The 18,455-nt window shown below is 35.1% G+C and overlaps 1 protein-coding gene across 1 annotated transcript; it reads left to right on the forward strand.

The window, feature by feature from the left end:
* The first annotated feature begins 16,948 nt into the window (after positions 1-16,948).
* LOC143596139 (transcription factor PRE6-like) lies at positions 16,949-18,180 on the forward strand. Its single transcript, XM_077074986.1, has 2 exons — positions 16,949-17,456; positions 17,817-18,180. The coding sequence occupies exons 1-2, from the start codon at positions 17,343-17,345 to the stop codon at positions 17,967-17,969; spliced, it is 267 nt and encodes an 88-aa protein (XP_076931101.1). The 5' UTR covers positions 16,949-17,342; the 3' UTR covers positions 17,970-18,180.
* The last annotated feature ends 275 nt before the right edge of the window (positions 18,181-18,455 follow it).

The raw sequence follows: 18,455 nt of genomic DNA on the forward strand, positions 1-18,455 counted from the left end.
ACTGAAATGGTATCATGTGCGTATGCATATTTTAAAAGATGTTGGGTTTAGGAGCTTTTAAAGATTATGAAATCCTTAAGAATTTTGAAAATGATCTCTTATAGACACATGACACATATCTTATAAGGTTAAGATAAAAAGACACAAAATCTTAAAATGACGTTGGTAATGAACAAGAACTTAGGTGTCAAGTTACATTTGACGCCTTATGCCTAGGTGCTAATTTATACATTGTATTTTAACCACGTGTTTACACCTAAAAATATGTATTATTATTTTTTAATTCATTTACCCTCATCTCCATGACAGTATTGCGTCCTGGTTGTTTCCTAACTTGCATTTGCTTTTCATTTGCTCCTTCAAAATCAAAATAAAAGCTCATATTGGGTTTAGGTTAGGGATAATCAAACTCTAACAGATAACTTTAAGACCCCTCGCTATGGGGCGGGGTTGGTTGAGATGGTCGGCGCCATTGGGTGCTTAACACCACCAAGGAGCGCCTTTGGTGGTGGGGCGCGGGTGCTTGAGGTGGTTGGAACGCCGGGCGCGAAAGAGAGGAAAGTGGGGTATTTTGGTGGGCCCTCTCTCTATCTCTCACACACACATACATACATATGTATATATATAATGGGCGCCCTTGGGCAATAAATCATAGCGGGACATTATTGGATGGGGCTTTGATGCCCCCTGGTGCTTACGTGGCGCTGACGTGGCACTGTGGAGGGGCTTCGAAGCCCCCACCATAGAGGATAGCCTAAGACTTCTCGTTATGGGGCGTAGTCAAGTGAGGTGGCGGGCGTCCTTGGGCGCAGAACACCACCAAGGGGCGCGGACCCCAGGATCGTTCAAACGATGGGTGCCTTTGTGTGTGAATGTGGGTCCTCCTCTTAGCAGCTCTCTCCATCTCTCACACACACAAATACATACACACACACACATACATATAGGGACGCCCTTGGGGTATTAAACCATAGATGTACATTTTTGGGGTGGGGCTTTGAAGCCCTCGATGCTCACGTGGCGCTGACGTGACATTGGGGAGGGGCTTCGAAGCCCCTCACCATAGATGATAGCCTAAAATTTTTACTCTACCGGTGCAACACTTCAAAACAAGTTTGCCCTCCTTTAACATGTTTTTAGGTATCAATAATGATCTGTTGATTCTCATGCATAATTTTAAATTTTAGTTCTTATTCTTTCTATTGGTTTTTTATTTTCTTTATTTTCTATTTTGATGTTAGATTGTTCTTATACACGACTGGTTTTTTTATCCAAATTTTATCGAAGATGTATTCGTTTATAAAACTGTCAAACAATGTAAAAAAAGTGTTGATGTCCTCTTTATCGTATCATGACTTTATTTTTCGAATTTTCTCATGTACTTGTTATATTGAGTGTCTGTATAGTGCTGAAATCGTAAAAAAATCAAACTGATACTGTCTACATATACGACCATGCCCGTTGCAAAGTTACATCTTAAAAGAAAAGACATTTTGAACATATATCTATAATACCCTTTTGTGTGGAGAGAGTGATGTCTAAACTGTAAGTCATTAAGCATGTATTATTTAAACCAAATATAAATCTTATAATAAGAAAATATTATAAAAGACTACAAGTGTATGTAAAATATTCCTACAAATGATGCATGCATAGTGCAATAAAGGTGTCAAATGCCGAAGTTACATTAAAAAATCCACCTTTCGACCAATCCACACAACTCTAGATATCCAGATTTTGTCACGTGCATGATGACGACGACACATTTTCTTTCTTTTGAAAGACAAACAAATGATAAGGTGGTATATATGCAAACACTAAATCTAATTATAAATTGCTTGTTGCCAACGTTAGGTAGATTTGAGTTTACATTTTATCTAGGATCATTTTGTAAATATACAATCTTTAAATCCAGAAATAGAACATTAGCGACTCTCTCTAATCGTATTATAGGCAGGCCCGTCTTTAAAAATCTCTTAAAACTTTGATACTCGGGGCTAGTAAAGAAAAGACTCCTAAAATTACGTTTTTAACTATCTGATATTCTGATAAATAATTTGACACTTTTATCAATTGAATTGCATTTCCAAAATCAAATACACACAATAGCAAAAATAAACAAATAAACAAGATACTAAAATGATCCGTATAAAACATAAAGAAAAGTTTTTTGTATTAAAAAAACACTCAAGAAAGTTGAATCAATGACCTTTAGTTCTATAAATTAACACTCTTTCTATTGCATCAATGAGTTATTTTGGATGCATTTGTTTTAAAACAAAATTATTGTAAAATATATAACTATTTTTTTAATAATTATGGGTCTTTTGAAAAATTAGGCCTCGATCGCCCTCCCTCTATAGTAATTGGAAAATGAACCGGTAAATATATAAATAGACTTAAATAAACATAAGTGACATTTATTTGTTTATATAATATCCAAGGAATATTTAACCTTCAACCTATTATACCATTTATTATGAAGACATAAGAACTTAGGTTTTAGGATTAAGGATTTAAGATCTAAATAAATGAATCATACAATATATGCAATACAAATACTAATTATCGTATCAAAGTGGTTAAAAGTTTTTAGGAATTAGAAAATTATAATTTGATGGTATGCGAAAAAAAAATATTATTAAGTATAAAACGGGTGCTGCTAAACGTACCCCCCTTTACCATTTTTACTAAATATACAACCCCTTGAAGTTATTAGATTAATTACTATTACCCCATAACATTATTTATATACATATTAGTCTTACAACACTTTTTCCACTTAATAATCTCCACTACGTATATCAAATTAAAAACTATCAAGTATTACTATTAATTTATTTTTTGGTATTAATTTTGTAAATATTTATAATATCTTTTCTATAATTTTAATAGTATATATATTTATAATATACTTATTTTACCTCTTTATCTTTTACAAAATAAACCCGAAACTCGAAAACCCAAAACCCTAAACCCGAAACCCGAAAACCTAAACCCTAAACCCGAACCCTAAACCCGAAACTCTAAACTCGAAATCATAAAAAGAACGCAAGTTGTAAAAAGAAATAATATGAAATCCTTATTTTTGTGCTAATTTGGTAATTATATGATTCAAGGGTTAATATGAAAGTTGGTTTTTCCAAGGGGGGTATGACAAGAAACCAGGGGGGTACATTTAGCCTAACCCTACCCGTATATAACTTATTAAATTGAAAATGCTCCCATAACATAGATTTGGGTTGTGCATACATGAAAGCTATAAATAGTGTAGGAGTTACAATCAAACCAAATATAGTGAGAAACTAGTCGATGATAAATTAGTTTACTGCATATATGGTTTCAACTGATAATATCTTCTTCGTCGTGATACTACAATGTATGGTCACTATCAACAATAAAAACATAATATATCTATGGTGATATACTAAAATATCTTGGAATTTGATACGGCAAGAAAAGGACTAAATCCCAAAGAACAGGACTTGAAAAAAGGGAGGTATGACCTTAAAGGGTTGGGCGCACTCTAATGATTCTATTGGTAAACGTCATAACCTCTTAAAGGCTACCTGTCCAACGCAAGTTAACAAGGTATTGATGAGGTCCAATTAGATTTTGATAGCACATTCTTCTCGTTAAACAAAAGGAAAAAAAAACGATGTATATGTGTATGCATGCGTATATAGGGACATCGAGGAGTATTTGTAAAAGACAATTGCGTAGGAAAAAGCTGGTGTGGACTACTCCATATGATACAAATACATTACATGCGAAAATGGTCCAACAGATTCGCAAAATCCAACGTCAAATCGTCATTTACCCAAACTGATTCATATTTTCACAATTATTTGATTACAAGTAAGAAAAATACTTTCATATAAGACATGGTGGGTTTTCCAAAATAAATAGTTGCCACAAAAATGTATTTTATATATATATATTTTTTAATTGTGTGTAGTTAACAAAAACTTCTCTTTATTAACATGCTAGATATTCAAAGATTGTTGGCATAGAAACATCACTGATATACTACTTAGAAATCACTGATACGTATGATCATATATGTAGACCATATGTTAGGATAAAAGATGGTCAAACAAGTCATTTTGTAAATCATGTGTATGGGTCGTATGAATGCCAAAATCATAGGACTTGCATGATTTTCAAAACTAATAAATAATTAGTTATGCGACAACTGACAAGCGAAGCGATGATGGTACATGGTCGAAAGAATGTTGAAAGGAGGAGGGTTAATTAAAGATGAGAGAACAAAAAGTATGAAATCTTCCATACTGTTTTTATGCTTTTTTGCATTAACCATTCAGGTCCTTTTTATATTGGTATTACACTAAGTTTCATAGTCTTTCTTTAAGTGTAATGAGAATATTATTTCCATATGTTTTAGTAATTTTTATTAATACATTATAAACGGTTGTTTCATAAAAGGTTTTGGACAAAAGTATGTCTTAAGAGGTTTCGATCCTCAACAAACGGTTGTTTCATAAAAGAATTTGGACAAAAGTATGCTTTAAGAGAGGACGGAACACCAATATGGGTAGGGTGCATGAGTTTCAAACCACATGACAACACTGTCACCACATCATATGGGTAGGGTGCATGGCTTCATTTCATGGCAACGGTTTGTCACATAAAATTTATTCATTTTTTGCGTTTATTGTACTTAGATAACTAAAAAACAAACAATAAGTTCTAGGGTATTTGTGGTTATGTGTTGCCACTAATTTTGTGGTTTGTGGGTACTTGAGGTATAAATAAGGTGGTAGGGCAGGACTGGGTGGTGTATGGGTAGTACCCACGAGTGCCCCTTCCCTAATAAGAGGTTTCGATCCTCAACGGTCCAATTTATTTGCCTTGATCTTAACCGCCATAACAAATCCTTATTATTTGTTATGAAGGCCATGGGTATACTCTAACCCCAACATAAAACATGAATTAAACCAATTCTCACTTGTGTTAAATTTGTTAAAAAGGGGCCATAGATTATGCTTTTACGTGTAAAAGGCAAAGAATAATATATTAAATTAATAATTAATAGGAGTGAGATTGAGTTAAAAGGATTAAACCATTTCCTTTGGGTGAGTTGAAGTGAAAGAGAGAAGTTAAGTGATCTGGTGCTTAGGTAGAGTTAAGAGGGGTTAAAGTATACCTATGACCTAAGCTAAAATCAAAAATTAAGTAAAGCTCATTTAATGGGATTGAAGCTCATGAAATAGTAAAATTTGATTTTTCTTCTCCCATTAAATGTGGAATGGGCTTAAAAAAACTAAATGAGCTTATAGAGTTAAAGGAAAGAAAAGTAATTTCACCCTAGTTTTACTCCTTTAAGTACTCTTATAGTGTCATTAAACTAAATGAGCTTAATGAGCTTATAGTGTCATAAAATGTGGGTAATAGGTTACCAACCCGTCCTTCCAATTAGTTGTGCAAACCCATGCGTTGCGACAGGATGCGATAAAAATTTGGTGGATATTGGTTTGATCTATTATGGTACGACCGGTTAGAGGTGCACAAATCGGTTTTTTTAAAAAAACCGGTTCGGTTATTAACCGGACCGGTTTTTTTCGTCCTGGAAAAAAACCGGTTCGGTTAATAACCGGACCGGTTAATAACCGGTTTTTGTGCATGAAAACCATAACCGGTCAAACCGGTTACGACCGGTTTGGGAACCGGTTAGAACCGGTTAATAAACCGGTTTTTTTATTAACCGGTTTTTTAATAACCGGTCTAACCGGTTAACCGGTTTTTTTTTTTTTTTTTTTTAAATAACCATTATTTTTTCACAGTATAAACAAACCGGTAACTACAAGGCAAACCGGTAACTACAAGCATTAAATCGTTATCGCATATTCGTAACTCAAAAATACATAACTTTCATTTATAGCTTTTACATTAAAAATACAAACATTAAATCGTTATCGCATATTCGTAACTCAAAAATACAAACATTAAAGAATGCTTAGACACGATTACATTAACAACTTGCTGTTTCTTACTCATTATTTTCATCGCTACCCGATCCCGAGCTATTCCTTAGGTAATCGTCGTACGCGGCTTCTTCATCGGTCATTGGTTGAGTGTGTCCTTGATTGACCTCGTCTTCATACAAGCCCGCCTCATAGTCCATTTCCCCCTCAAGTGAGCGTTGATGTTGTGCCCTATCTAAAGCGTCCAAGTAATCCTTGTAGCAAATAGACATCTCTACAGCTGGTGGAGTGAGTCGAGTCCTCCTAATCGATATAACCCTGCCAGAAACAGAAAAAGCAGACTCCGAAGCTACCGTGGAAGCTTGGACCGTTAGTAAATCTTTGGCCATGGCAGCGAGGATCGGAAACTCATCCTCCTTACCTCTCCACCAAGCCTGCAAATCAAGACTTCTAAATTCATCTGGAGTCATGTGTTTCACAAAGTTGGTACCACCATACCTTCCAAGTTCACTGCTTGGGGTGTTTACCTTTTGACGTTTACCGGCGTCTTCCCAAATCATGTAGTACATCCCCATTTCAAGGTCGGTTTGGGATTTGGATTGGGCAACAGCTCTTAACGAGTCATGAATTTGGGAAGACGACCCGTATTTTGTAAGGTAAACATCATACATGTTAGACAAGGTGGTGTTGAAAGCATTCTTTAAAGTTTGGTTATAATAGGGGTTTTGATCGTCGTTTAACTCTAGCTCATCACAAATTTTTTCTATTAAAGCTTCAACACCACCAACATTTATGCAAGGGTTTAACGCAGCAGCACATGTCAAAACAGCGGGTAGTTGTTGAAAATATTTTCTAAATTTTTCTTTCATTTTTACACCCATATCAAAATAAGGTGCACCCCTACAATAAAGTTCACTCAACTTTGTGCACATGACATCAATTTTTGGTAAAGCAATGGGGCTTGTTGGATAGTAAACCCCGGATAAACTTGTTGTGCAAGATTTAAAAATTTGAAGTACCTCCGTAACGATCTCAATCAATAACCAGTTTCTAGGATCGTACGGTGCACATTTACCCCTACTTGACATTATTTGATGAAACGCAACTAGTGATTCTTTTTGTTGGATGGCTTTCTCAAACATATCACAAGTCGAGTTCCATCTTATTGGACAATCCCAATTGGGCCCCAACCATTGACAATTAGCTTCATCACAAAATTTTTTGTATCTTGAAAATGTATTATTGTTGCTAAAAACATCTCGTAACATTCTTTTAAATTGTTTCTTTGCGTTTCGATCACGTTTAACCCATCTTGCACGGCCAAGTTGATAATATGTGCAATGCATCAGCTATGAAAAAACGCTCCATCACAAATAGGTTTATACTTTAATTTTAAATGGCCAACCGCGGCCGTATTGTTGGACGTGTTATCAAACGAAATTGAAAAGATTTTATCTTTAATCTTGTATTGTCGAATGACTTTATCCAAGAGTTTAAAAATATTTCTGCCCGTGTGCGGGTAATCAAACAATTGAAACGCAACGGTTCGTTTCATCATTTGCCACGACCCGGGGTCAACCCAATGAGCCGTCACACAAATGTATGAGTCGGGCGAACCATTAGGTACCGACCACACATCCGTTGTTAAGTTTACACCAGTTTGTAAGTTTGAAAAGTATGAAATTAGTTCGGATTTAGCGTTTTTCCAAGCTTTAAGACAATCTCTTCTAAGGGTCGAACGACTTACGTGTTGGTAGCGTGGTTGAACATACTTTTGCATCATCGACGTGAATTGAGGGTTGTCGAAGTGGTTGAAAGGAAGTGTATTTTGAATCACAAAGTTTGAAAACTGTTGACGTACCTCTTCAAGGTCGTACGTAAACACCGTTCCTTGATTCGTCATCTCCGGCTGCGAACTACTTCCCGATTCGTCCTTCAAGGCCTTGCAAAAGGGCCTTTGTACATGCGCTCTTAAAGTGGAGTTTGCATCTTTGCCACAAAACTTCAAACAATGTTTGCATCGAGCTTTTTGGGTACCGTTAGACATTTCGCATAGGTCGAAATGTTGCCAAACATCTTGGTTTCGTTTCGTGGGGATGACCCGAACGACCGTTTCTCCCGTGTTCGAGGCACCCATGTTGACGGATGAAGCAGCACTTTGGGAGGCCATGATAATCGACTACGAAATAAGAGCGTATGGAGTGGTAATGTGGTATAATTGAGCGTGAGATAACAAAATAATCGCGTATGTAATAAACGTTTAGAGCGTTTGGAGTTGTATAATCGAGTGTGATCTAACCAATACCCAACCTAAGCTATATATAGATGTTTGTGGGGGTAAAATGGGAAAAAAAAAAACGGTCAAAAATAAGAAAAAACGGCTATATGGCCGTTACTCAACGGGAAAAAACCGGTTTTTAACCGGTTAACCGGTTTTTTTATAACGGTCAAAAACCGGTTTATAAAAAAACCGGTTAACCGGTTTTTCTAATAACCGGTTATTAAAAAAACCGGTTTTTTAAAAACCGGTTATTAAAAAAAACCGGTTTTTTTTTAAAACCGGTTATAAAACCGGTTTAGGCTCCAAATTGTGTAACCGATATACAAACCGCCGGTTTGTAAACCGGTCAAACCGGTTTACAAAAAACCGGTTTTCTTAAAAACCGGTTTCCGGTTTAAACCGGCAAACCGGTTCGAGGACCGGTTTTTTTGACCACCTCTACGACCGGTAGGGTACTTACATACGTAATATAATCTGAATAAGAAAACTCAAATAAAGTTGTAGTATGATCAAAATGATGTATAAAAATACTCATGCTATAGAACCTAACCAAACGTAGATAAAAAGTTTTAATTTCGTACAATCAAAATGATTTATAAAAATACTCATGATGTAATTAACTTTTATATTTTAGTTTTAATAAAATAGAAAAAACAATCATCATATAATTTCGTAGATAAAAAGGTACCGATTACCAGTATCAATGTCCATATTGTATCGCTACCATACCGATAAATTCAGTACAATATTTGAACCTATTTTCTTTGAAATTCGGTACCAGTACGGTAACAATCTCATCCATAATTTAGTGTCACATTGGAACCCGAGTATGACCCTTGTCAAAGCTTTAACTGCATTAGATCTAATCATATGCAGTTAGTGTTCTGATTTAATAGCATGATAGTAATGGTTAAAACTTGGGATCTTAGACTACATGTAGTGATAAGAAGTGGGGCTCCAAAATGATGATTTGGATGCCACGTTTTTTGCTAAGCACTGTTACATGATTACTAAATTGGGTGTTAAAATGTTTCTTTGCCAAGCCTAGCGCCCGTGATATTAGTATACTCTTCATTAAATTGGATATTTTAGGTGTGTTGGGAGGATTTTCCAATAGCATCAAAAAGTTTAAACCGTACTCTCTTCTCTAATTCTACATATTTAATGAAAAAAAATGAATCAACTACCCAACAATTTATCTTTTTGAGAGGTGGATGAGACAACGCTAATCGAATTGTTCGGGTTACGGTAAAACTTTTAGTCGAGCATGACCAAACATCACAACTGGAACCACTTAGACGACGCCCACCACTAGAATGGAATCGTGTGGAGGCTCATTACCAGTTGATAAATGCACTATTCTATAAATAAGATCATGGTATATTCGAGAGAAAGAAGAACGGAATCAGTGCCAAATGTCGTGACAAAGAGTATCCGTTCTTTTTCAAATGTTCTAGTATCTTTTTATTATTATTATTTAAAGTAGCTTTTATATTTTTCTTGTACAAATATCGTTTTGTTTTTCATGTGTGGTTATAACTTTTATTTTATTAAAGTGTTATATTTTGTTTTGTGGTATCATTAGTTAAATTGTTCTTTTTATTGAATAAAAAAATATTAATTAAATAAAAACATGACTGAGTAATAATTGCAATTAGTTAAAACCAGTACATTTAATTTAAAATAAGCTTAAGTAAATTCATCTTGCATACATAAAACCTAAGTGGCATTTAAATTAAACAATTAGTTAAAACCACTACATATAGTTTTATTATCTCAAATTTAAAACCTAACTTAATATGGTTTTCCAACATTGAAATGCTTCACCCTTAATGGTGCTTCTCGAGTTAGTGACCCAATGGTGAAGACAAAGACACCTAAACACCTTAAGGTCCTGGTTTTGAGTTTTAATTAAGCAAGATTAGGTTCATTTTAAATTTGAGTATCTTTCAAATTTTGTCATGTAACTAAGCATGATTGTGTGTGAGTAATGAATCAATGAGTCGATATTCATGTCTCATGGGCCGGGTTTACGAGTAGACACTTGTTTGTTGTAGTATTAACAAAGGGACCCACATTGTGTTTCTTTTTCTTCACATTACATGTGACGTCCTGCCTCCTAGACCCTTTTATATGAACCGGGAATTTATTTGTAGAATCTTCTATTTGTATCTTTTCGTTCTTTTATAAAATAGTGATTTGGCAATTACCTATTCTAGTAAAACCTTTCATTAGAGGCATCAACAAATGATTAGCCAATAATTTCTTTATTCATAGACAAGGTTGCAAAATTCGTTAGGCGGACCCTAGGCGGCCGACTGGTGAGTTGGGAGTACTCGGCCTTAGTCGGTGAGTACTCGGCCTTAGTCGGAGAGTACTCGGCGATGGCTCACCGAGAACTCGGCCTAGGCGGGGATTACTCGGGGATTACTCGTTGAGTACTTGGCATCTAGGCGCGATTTTTACAACCATGTTCATAGATAAATTTTCGATTTTCGGATGTCATGCACTTGATTTTAAATCTTTTTAGTTTAGGTCAGGATGTTGCCCATTTTTTTAACGCAATTGTTGTGTATATTGTTAACATCACCACATGACGAATAAACATATATAGTTTATTTCAAATTTAAACTCTTTGGTAACAAACGTATTTTTAGGGTTTTCATAGTAATACCTAAAAAGGTATGCTTTATCGTATTTTTATTCTATGCTTTAATCAATTTCCATAGCTTACTAAATCAATTGTGATGAAAACATCTCATGTTACCATTACTCGTCTAAATTCTATCATGATTACATTATATAATTAATATATTAGATGACTTATTTCAAACTTAACTATGAAATCTTCTGAGCGTATCAAATTATAAACATTCAATTTTTTGAAAGCAAACACAAACACGCTCACTACTCTACACATACTCTTCTCATAAAATCAAAACACATGCACTCTGCAAAATTAAAATCTCACAACTTTTGAAGCACACCATTTTACCACCGTGACAATAAACATTCATGTAATCAATATAACTATTAACATTCAAATAATAATGACACTCAATATATTCAATAGACAAAAAGAACACACCTAAAACTGAAGATTTCGAGGGCTGGAGATATGACTGCAGGCAAGAGAGGCTGGAGTAACAACGGGAAGTGTGTTTCAAGGGTTTTTTTCCCTAATGGAAAGGAGTTAGGGTATGGGTAAATGAGTAGTGATTTGAGAGTGGGTTTAAAAGTTAAAACATTGTACAGCTGGGTAATGAGTTTAATAATTAATAGATTTAATATGTTTATTTAAATATGATTATTATTTTGTTATTTAATTTTGACTCTTTATTTTTTAATAAGTAAAAACATTACCATATTATATTTTAGATGTCAGTACTCTAAAAGATTTCATAAAATATTCGTTTAAAGATGTATGGTTGTTGGACAAGTTTTGATTTTATATATAGACTGTTGAACGGTATGAGACGGTATCGGATGACACTGAAGAGGTAGGTCCCAGCAGAGCCCAGTTGGACCCGCAAGACTCACCTTGAACAGGGACGTCTGCGCAACGACCAACTGCTCCCGCAGGACCCACCATGCTCAGAGAAAACCTTACGCGCAGTACGCCAGCTGTACCCGCAGGGAAAGCCTCCCAATGGTGAAGTACCCCGCCTGTTCCCGCAGTTGCGGATACAAGCCATCAGGGAAGGCTACCCGCACTAACAGCAAAGCTACACGCACAAGGCACTAGCTACTTCAGTAGTCACATGAAGGAATGAGCAAGGCGGGAATACTCCCGCCTAAATGAGCCAGTCCGTATGCTTCTGGAAGATCTTTTGTACTATACCTACTAAGGTATGGGCAGAACAGACGATTTGACCAGAACAGCCCATGAACCAATCACAGGGTGACAGCTCACCGACAACAGTACGAGGAGGAGCACCCTCTAGTACTGTTTGTCACTATTAGCCGCTGCCTACTCACCAACCCTTACGATAGGACGTGCGCAGCCTACAGTTGGTGGAACAGTGCGTAGCCGGCAGTAAAGGAACAGTGTACAGCCGACCTTGTTACTGTCGGCCGTAGCCTATCCACCAACCAGCATGGCCTGTGCGTAGTCCACTGTTGGTGGAACAGGAATACTATTCAGCCGTCTGTACCTTCTAGGAAACCTACCTTCGGCTATAAATACTCCAACACCTTGGAATGGTAAGGACATCATCTGATATCTCATCTTATCTAGCAATCTCTTAATATACACTTATATTCAGAGCAATCTAGTCTGATTCTCACGCCGGAGGGTGGTCACAAGGAGGAACCCCCCCTTCTCTGTGACGAGCTTACGGTGTCTGTTTTGCAGGTCATCTGAAGAACAATCTTCTCTGCTGAACCTCATCCTCGTGGGAAACATTACTTAACCCCCAGATTATCTATAATCTGCCCAGGGTCCAGTTAGTGTTTCTTCAGACACCCATCGCCTATAACTAAGTCCACCCTTGTGACTTTGTCATTAGCAATTGGTCATTAAGGCATATCTTTATATATATTGTTGTGGCAATTGGAGCGTGATTTGATAATGCACCAGTTTTTCTGTATCTTATATCATGAGTTTCTTTTTTAAGAAGTATTATTTTGAATGGACAACTCTTAACATGTTTTTAATTGGCAATAGGATAGATACAAAACTTTTAAAAGAAATTGTAAATGTGTACATTGTAATGCTATTAAAAATATGATATATGTATTTAAAAAAAACAGTTTTTATAATAAAAAGTTTCTTCGAAAATTAAATTAACGCGTTTGGCTTGTATACATCACCATTAGTGTATCTGTTTGCCGAATAATGTTCGTGTTTAGTCATGGCAAACTAACAATCAGCAAGTTGAAAACAAATACATGTTGTATATTACTACTTATTTTAGTTATACATTAATCAACTTTTGCTACGTTCACGACTAAATATAAATGGTCAGCTATATAAAAATAGAAAACGAGCAAATTTGTAAATAGATTTAAAAATAATAAAAATTAAATAGGGTTACAAGTCGCCAAGTCGGGTAAGAAATTTATTCTTTTAAGAAACTTAGGCATTTTTTAGAACGACGATTTTCTTGTATTAGGCTATATGTTCAAATTTGGAGAGTCTCACTGTCCCACTCTAGCCAGACTATGTTGTCTTAACCGGCCTACGCTGACTTCATAGTTTGGCTTGGGCGTTTCCCTGGAAACCATACCGTCGGCTGCCACTAGGGGTGAACAATAACCGAATCGTTAACCGAAACCGAACCGAAACCGACGAAACCGAACCGATATAACCGAATTAACCGAACCAAACCGAACTCTTCATTTTTAAATATTTTCAAGCTTTTTCCCTTCTATTTCATGTATTATATGCATTAATAGTTCAATACTATCATTTTTATATATTTATATCTCCATTTCATGTATTAATAACTCAATTTCATATGTTTAAATCTTCATTTCATGTAGTTATGCATTCATTTAATGTATTTAAACATTCATTTCATGTATTTTAAGCAAAATTTTAGCCCAAGTTTGATACTGGTTATTAACCGAACCGAACCGATAACCGATCGGTTAGTTTGGGTTAATGCTAATAACCGAACCGTGCACACCCCTAGCTGCCACTTGACAGTAGGTGTGCCGCCACAATAGAGAACTCTCTAGGGTAACACAAGGTGGGACAAAAACCCGGGTGGGTTCAGGTTCGAACTGACAACCTTGCAGAAGCCTAGCTCAAATCTTACTATACAATTAAAGCAATATACAAGATATCCACATGGCCTTCGACTAACATGTCCACATAGGCTTCCAAGTCATCCGGTTTCCATCTATAGAATTGTCACATAATTCACTAATTAATGTTTTCTAGAACTATAACCCCACTAATTAATGTTTTTAAAATCATAACCAACTATTTCCCTTCAAATGATTTAAAAACGATTTTGACTACAAATAATTATTTATAGTTGATTTTCTGTTCCCTTTTTTAGTATGACTATTATCTTAGCAATTCAAGGATTTGTATATTTATACAGTTTCTCATTCTATCATTTATACATATTTTTCCTATATCTTGTGGTTTTGAAAAGTACAAGGTAAAGAATTCTTATAATATCTACATATATGTGACGTTTGAAATATTTTTCACCTGTGTGTAACACGGACCAATATCCTAGTCATTTATTGTAATAATCCACCAAAAATGACGCAAGTAAGAATCAAACTTGTGTATACACATAAACACACAAGCATTCTACCATTAGGCCATTGGTGGTGGATATTTATTGGAGTTTTCTCAAATACATATGATATTATAAGCGGTTTGATTATATATAATATGATATATATAAAGTTTTCATATCTATAAATAGAATTTGTTCGAATAAAACTAAACTACATATAGACGAGCTAGGCCAACATAAGTCACCTGTGAAGTATTGTTATCTTAAGGGTCGCCTCATGATTCCTATATTCCCGGTTGATAAGATATGCCATGTTTATTGCATAGTGTGTTTGGACTCCTTTGTTGATAGCTCCCAGGGTTCAAATACCAACACAACTAGGTTCGGGACATTCTTTTTTATATATTTAGGCTTGCCGAGATATCGGTAAAAGAAGCACCGGTGAATTTTTTTGACTAACCCATTGGATTGAAAATTAGCACTCACACCGGCTAACATTTTGATCTTTGGATGGATATGAGGGAAGCACTCGTGTATGGATCTAGCAGGAGTTTCCCCTCTTATGGGTTTGGGGAGTAGTATATATGTTCACCATGGGCCAGATTGGCTTAAAAGTCGTTTCACGCAAAGTGATCAAACACGAGAAAACGTGCATTGACAACCAACGTGTGTTTATTCCTTATGCATCTGATACTCTTGGATTCCTCGCGCTTGCAACTTGTGGAGCTATTTAGCCGAGTTCAGTGACTTATGCGTAGTGATATTATATAATTGTAACTTTAAGATCAATCAATTTAGGTTATAAAAGATTTGATGTTTAAATGGGACTAGCCGCTTGACTTAAATTTCGATGTAACAAGTTATGAAATTAATCAAAATAATAATAGCATCACTTGAAAAAGAAGATTAAGGTTTCAGACAACACTCTCCTGTTAAGATTTGAAAACATGTCCCCCATGGTCATCGCCGACAACTTCCCGGTTAATCAAATAGATCACGTGACGTACATGTGGCTGAGATTATTCGAGTCAATCCATAAGTTAACTTGATAACTAAACCACAAACTTTTTTCCTTTTACATTCAGATTAAAAAAAGCGAAATCCAAAAGACTTCTAGCATATGCTCAATTGCTCATATTTTGGAAAGCCTATATAAATAGTTATAAATTATAAAAATATCTTTCACGTTTTATAATGTTGCTGTTACAAACATATGTTTTTAGTTTTACTATTTGATTTTGGTAAATTTAGGGTGGTGAGTATGGGGTGGGAAACAGAGAAGATGCCACCTTGATATCATTCCTTCCACTCCATGTATTTAGCGATGGCTAATGGTTATTTAACGACTAGATATTTACAAAATTAATAATTAGATTTATATTGTAACTATTAAATCAGTTCAACGGTTTTAAATATATCTCAAACCTATTTTCCCTTTACAAACTCAACTTCAACAAAAAGAAAATCCATTCATATAACGACTCAAAGACACCAAAAAAATTAGTTCAAGTTCCGTGATAACACTTCAGGTTCGCAAAATATGATTGGATGAGAATGAATGAAAAATTATTAATCTTAAATTGCCTCATATCAAATTCGAATTTTTTTCTTTCTTTCCAGAGCTTGTGATACTTTATCATAAATACCCAACCTCTAAATTATTAAAGCCTTTCAAAACTTTGATGTCTTCCAACCAAACACCCGTTTATATGACCTTGGCATATAGCTCAATCTCAACAATATTACCAATATCAAGCATTGCTTGAAAACCCCTAATTTTCACAACTAGTAGTACTTTGACTCATGATATATTTTAAAAGATAAAGTCAAATGGAATCATGTATGATGTCCTTCCAACTAATACGACTTTTCCTAATTTAAGAACACGAGAGTCGAGAACCCCATACACAAGCCTCCGGCTACCAAAAACTCAAGGATTATGGATGTTATTAAAATGTTTTAGTTTGCATAAAGATTTGGCAATTGAATTCATAATGATTATTTGAACGTTCGTATAACTTTTGTTTTGAAAAGGTGACTTTGAGTTTTTTTATTTGTTTAAAGATGTAAACATGAAGATGGGAAAGATCAGATTAATTAATGTTCGATTACAATTTTCTTTAGACACGAACTTTGTCTATGCCGAAGTGAATGTCAATTTCAACATGTTTTGTTCGTACTGGGATTTCATAAAGGTATACCGTGGAGAGCTCATCACACTAAACGATCGTGTTTCGCGGGTAGGAACATATAGTTTAAGTAGTAAGAAAAACTTTTGGTTTTGTTCAAGGCCTAAATGAAGATGCGTCCAATTTGGGTACGTATTAGCCTAAATTAGGAGCTAGGCTTTTGTTTATTTATGGATTATAAATTTATAACTATAACTAGTACTTTACAAAAGATATAAATCACCAACTACATATTATTCTCGTCAACACGACATCAAAATCTATAATGAAATTGTCTGTTAAAACGTCAAAAAGTGATTGGTTAACGGTTTTCCATGGTAATCATGAAAGAAATATAATTTCTTCATGCATGCCTTTAACTAGAACTAATTCAATCCAACGAAACTGGTCCGAAAACATTATGATAGAACCAACAGACGACCCGATAACTACGGTTAAATGAAGCTAATTAAGTTTACCGAAAGTCATGCATGGTGGGGTGAACCACGTACCCTACATGGCTCCATTTCTGCTCACACATAGCCAAAACATCATCGGCCCGGCATGTTTTCTCATATATACGTACACGGTACATCTTTCAATACATCACTCATATTCAAATCATATATATATACCCCCCTAGCAACCTCCAATTACATGCATAAACTTAAGTCACTTAGCCTACTCGACTGCTTTCTTACATATATACTAACTATATATCATATCTTCACATTTGACTCCATTTGGAATGTCGAGCCGCCGATCACGTGGAGCAACTAGGATCACAGACGACCAAATCGTTGAACTCGTCTCCAAGTTGCAACAACTTCTTCCTGAGCTAAGAAACCGTCGTTCCAACAAGGTATGTGTCATAGGACTCACTAGTTAGTAGCTCAGAGGGTTTTGCTAAACGTATCTTTCAACTTGTTACATTAATAATATTTCACGAGATGAAAATTTTATGATATTTAGTTAATAATTAATATAAACCAAGATTCAAATATACTGGTTTTGGATTATATACTCCATAGGGTTTTCATATATTAAAAAATAAAACTCAATAATTTAATGTTCAAAATTATTTTCAAATGTCCCTACACATAATTATGTGTTTCACAATGGTCACACATACAGGACAACAACCTTTTGTACATAAATATTGTAACAGAAAAAACCTACTCAATCCTCATACCTACTAACATACCTGATCATTTTTGTTTAGGCCTCGGCTTCAAAGGTACTACAAGAGACCTGCAACTACGTGAGGAACTTGCGCAAAGAGGTTGATGATCTTAGTGATCGTCTCTCGCGGTTATTGTCCACCATTGATGATGATAGCCCTCAAGCTTCAATCATAAGGAGTTTAATTGATTAGTTAATATTTAAGAACAAATATATTTAAGTACTTTGAACATTTTAAGCTTGGTGATTTGTATTGATTCCTAAAGCTTTGGGTGTAATCCTACCTTTGTATTTGATTGGTAAGCGACAGTTTAATTTTGATAATGATATGCTTGTGTTTAATTAAGTGTACGTGTGTATCTTTATATTCGAGTTAATTTCACCAGTCGTTTCCATTCATTTGTTTTTGTTTCAAGAATCAAGTAATCAACATCATATAACACTACTAGAAACAATGCCTTTAATGATATGCGCACAATGACACGCGGTGATTTATGACGCGTATTTACGTGTGTCATTAAAAAAACGTCATATTTTTTAAAAATTAGAAGAGTTATGACACTATTTTTGTGTGTCATTGAACTAATGTCATAAATTAAAATAATAAAACCGCGTGTCATGTATGCATGTCATCTTTGAATCCAAATAAAAAATTGAAACCCCACCCAATCTCCAGTCA

Source organism: Bidens hawaiensis, unplaced genomic scaffold, assembly GCF_021521415.1.
Source record: "Bidens hawaiensis isolate Kalapana, Puna unplaced genomic scaffold, B.hawaiensis_p1.1 tig00046105_1, whole genome shotgun sequence".
NCBI lineage: Eukaryota > Viridiplantae > Streptophyta > Magnoliopsida > Asterales > Asteraceae > Bidens > Bidens hawaiensis.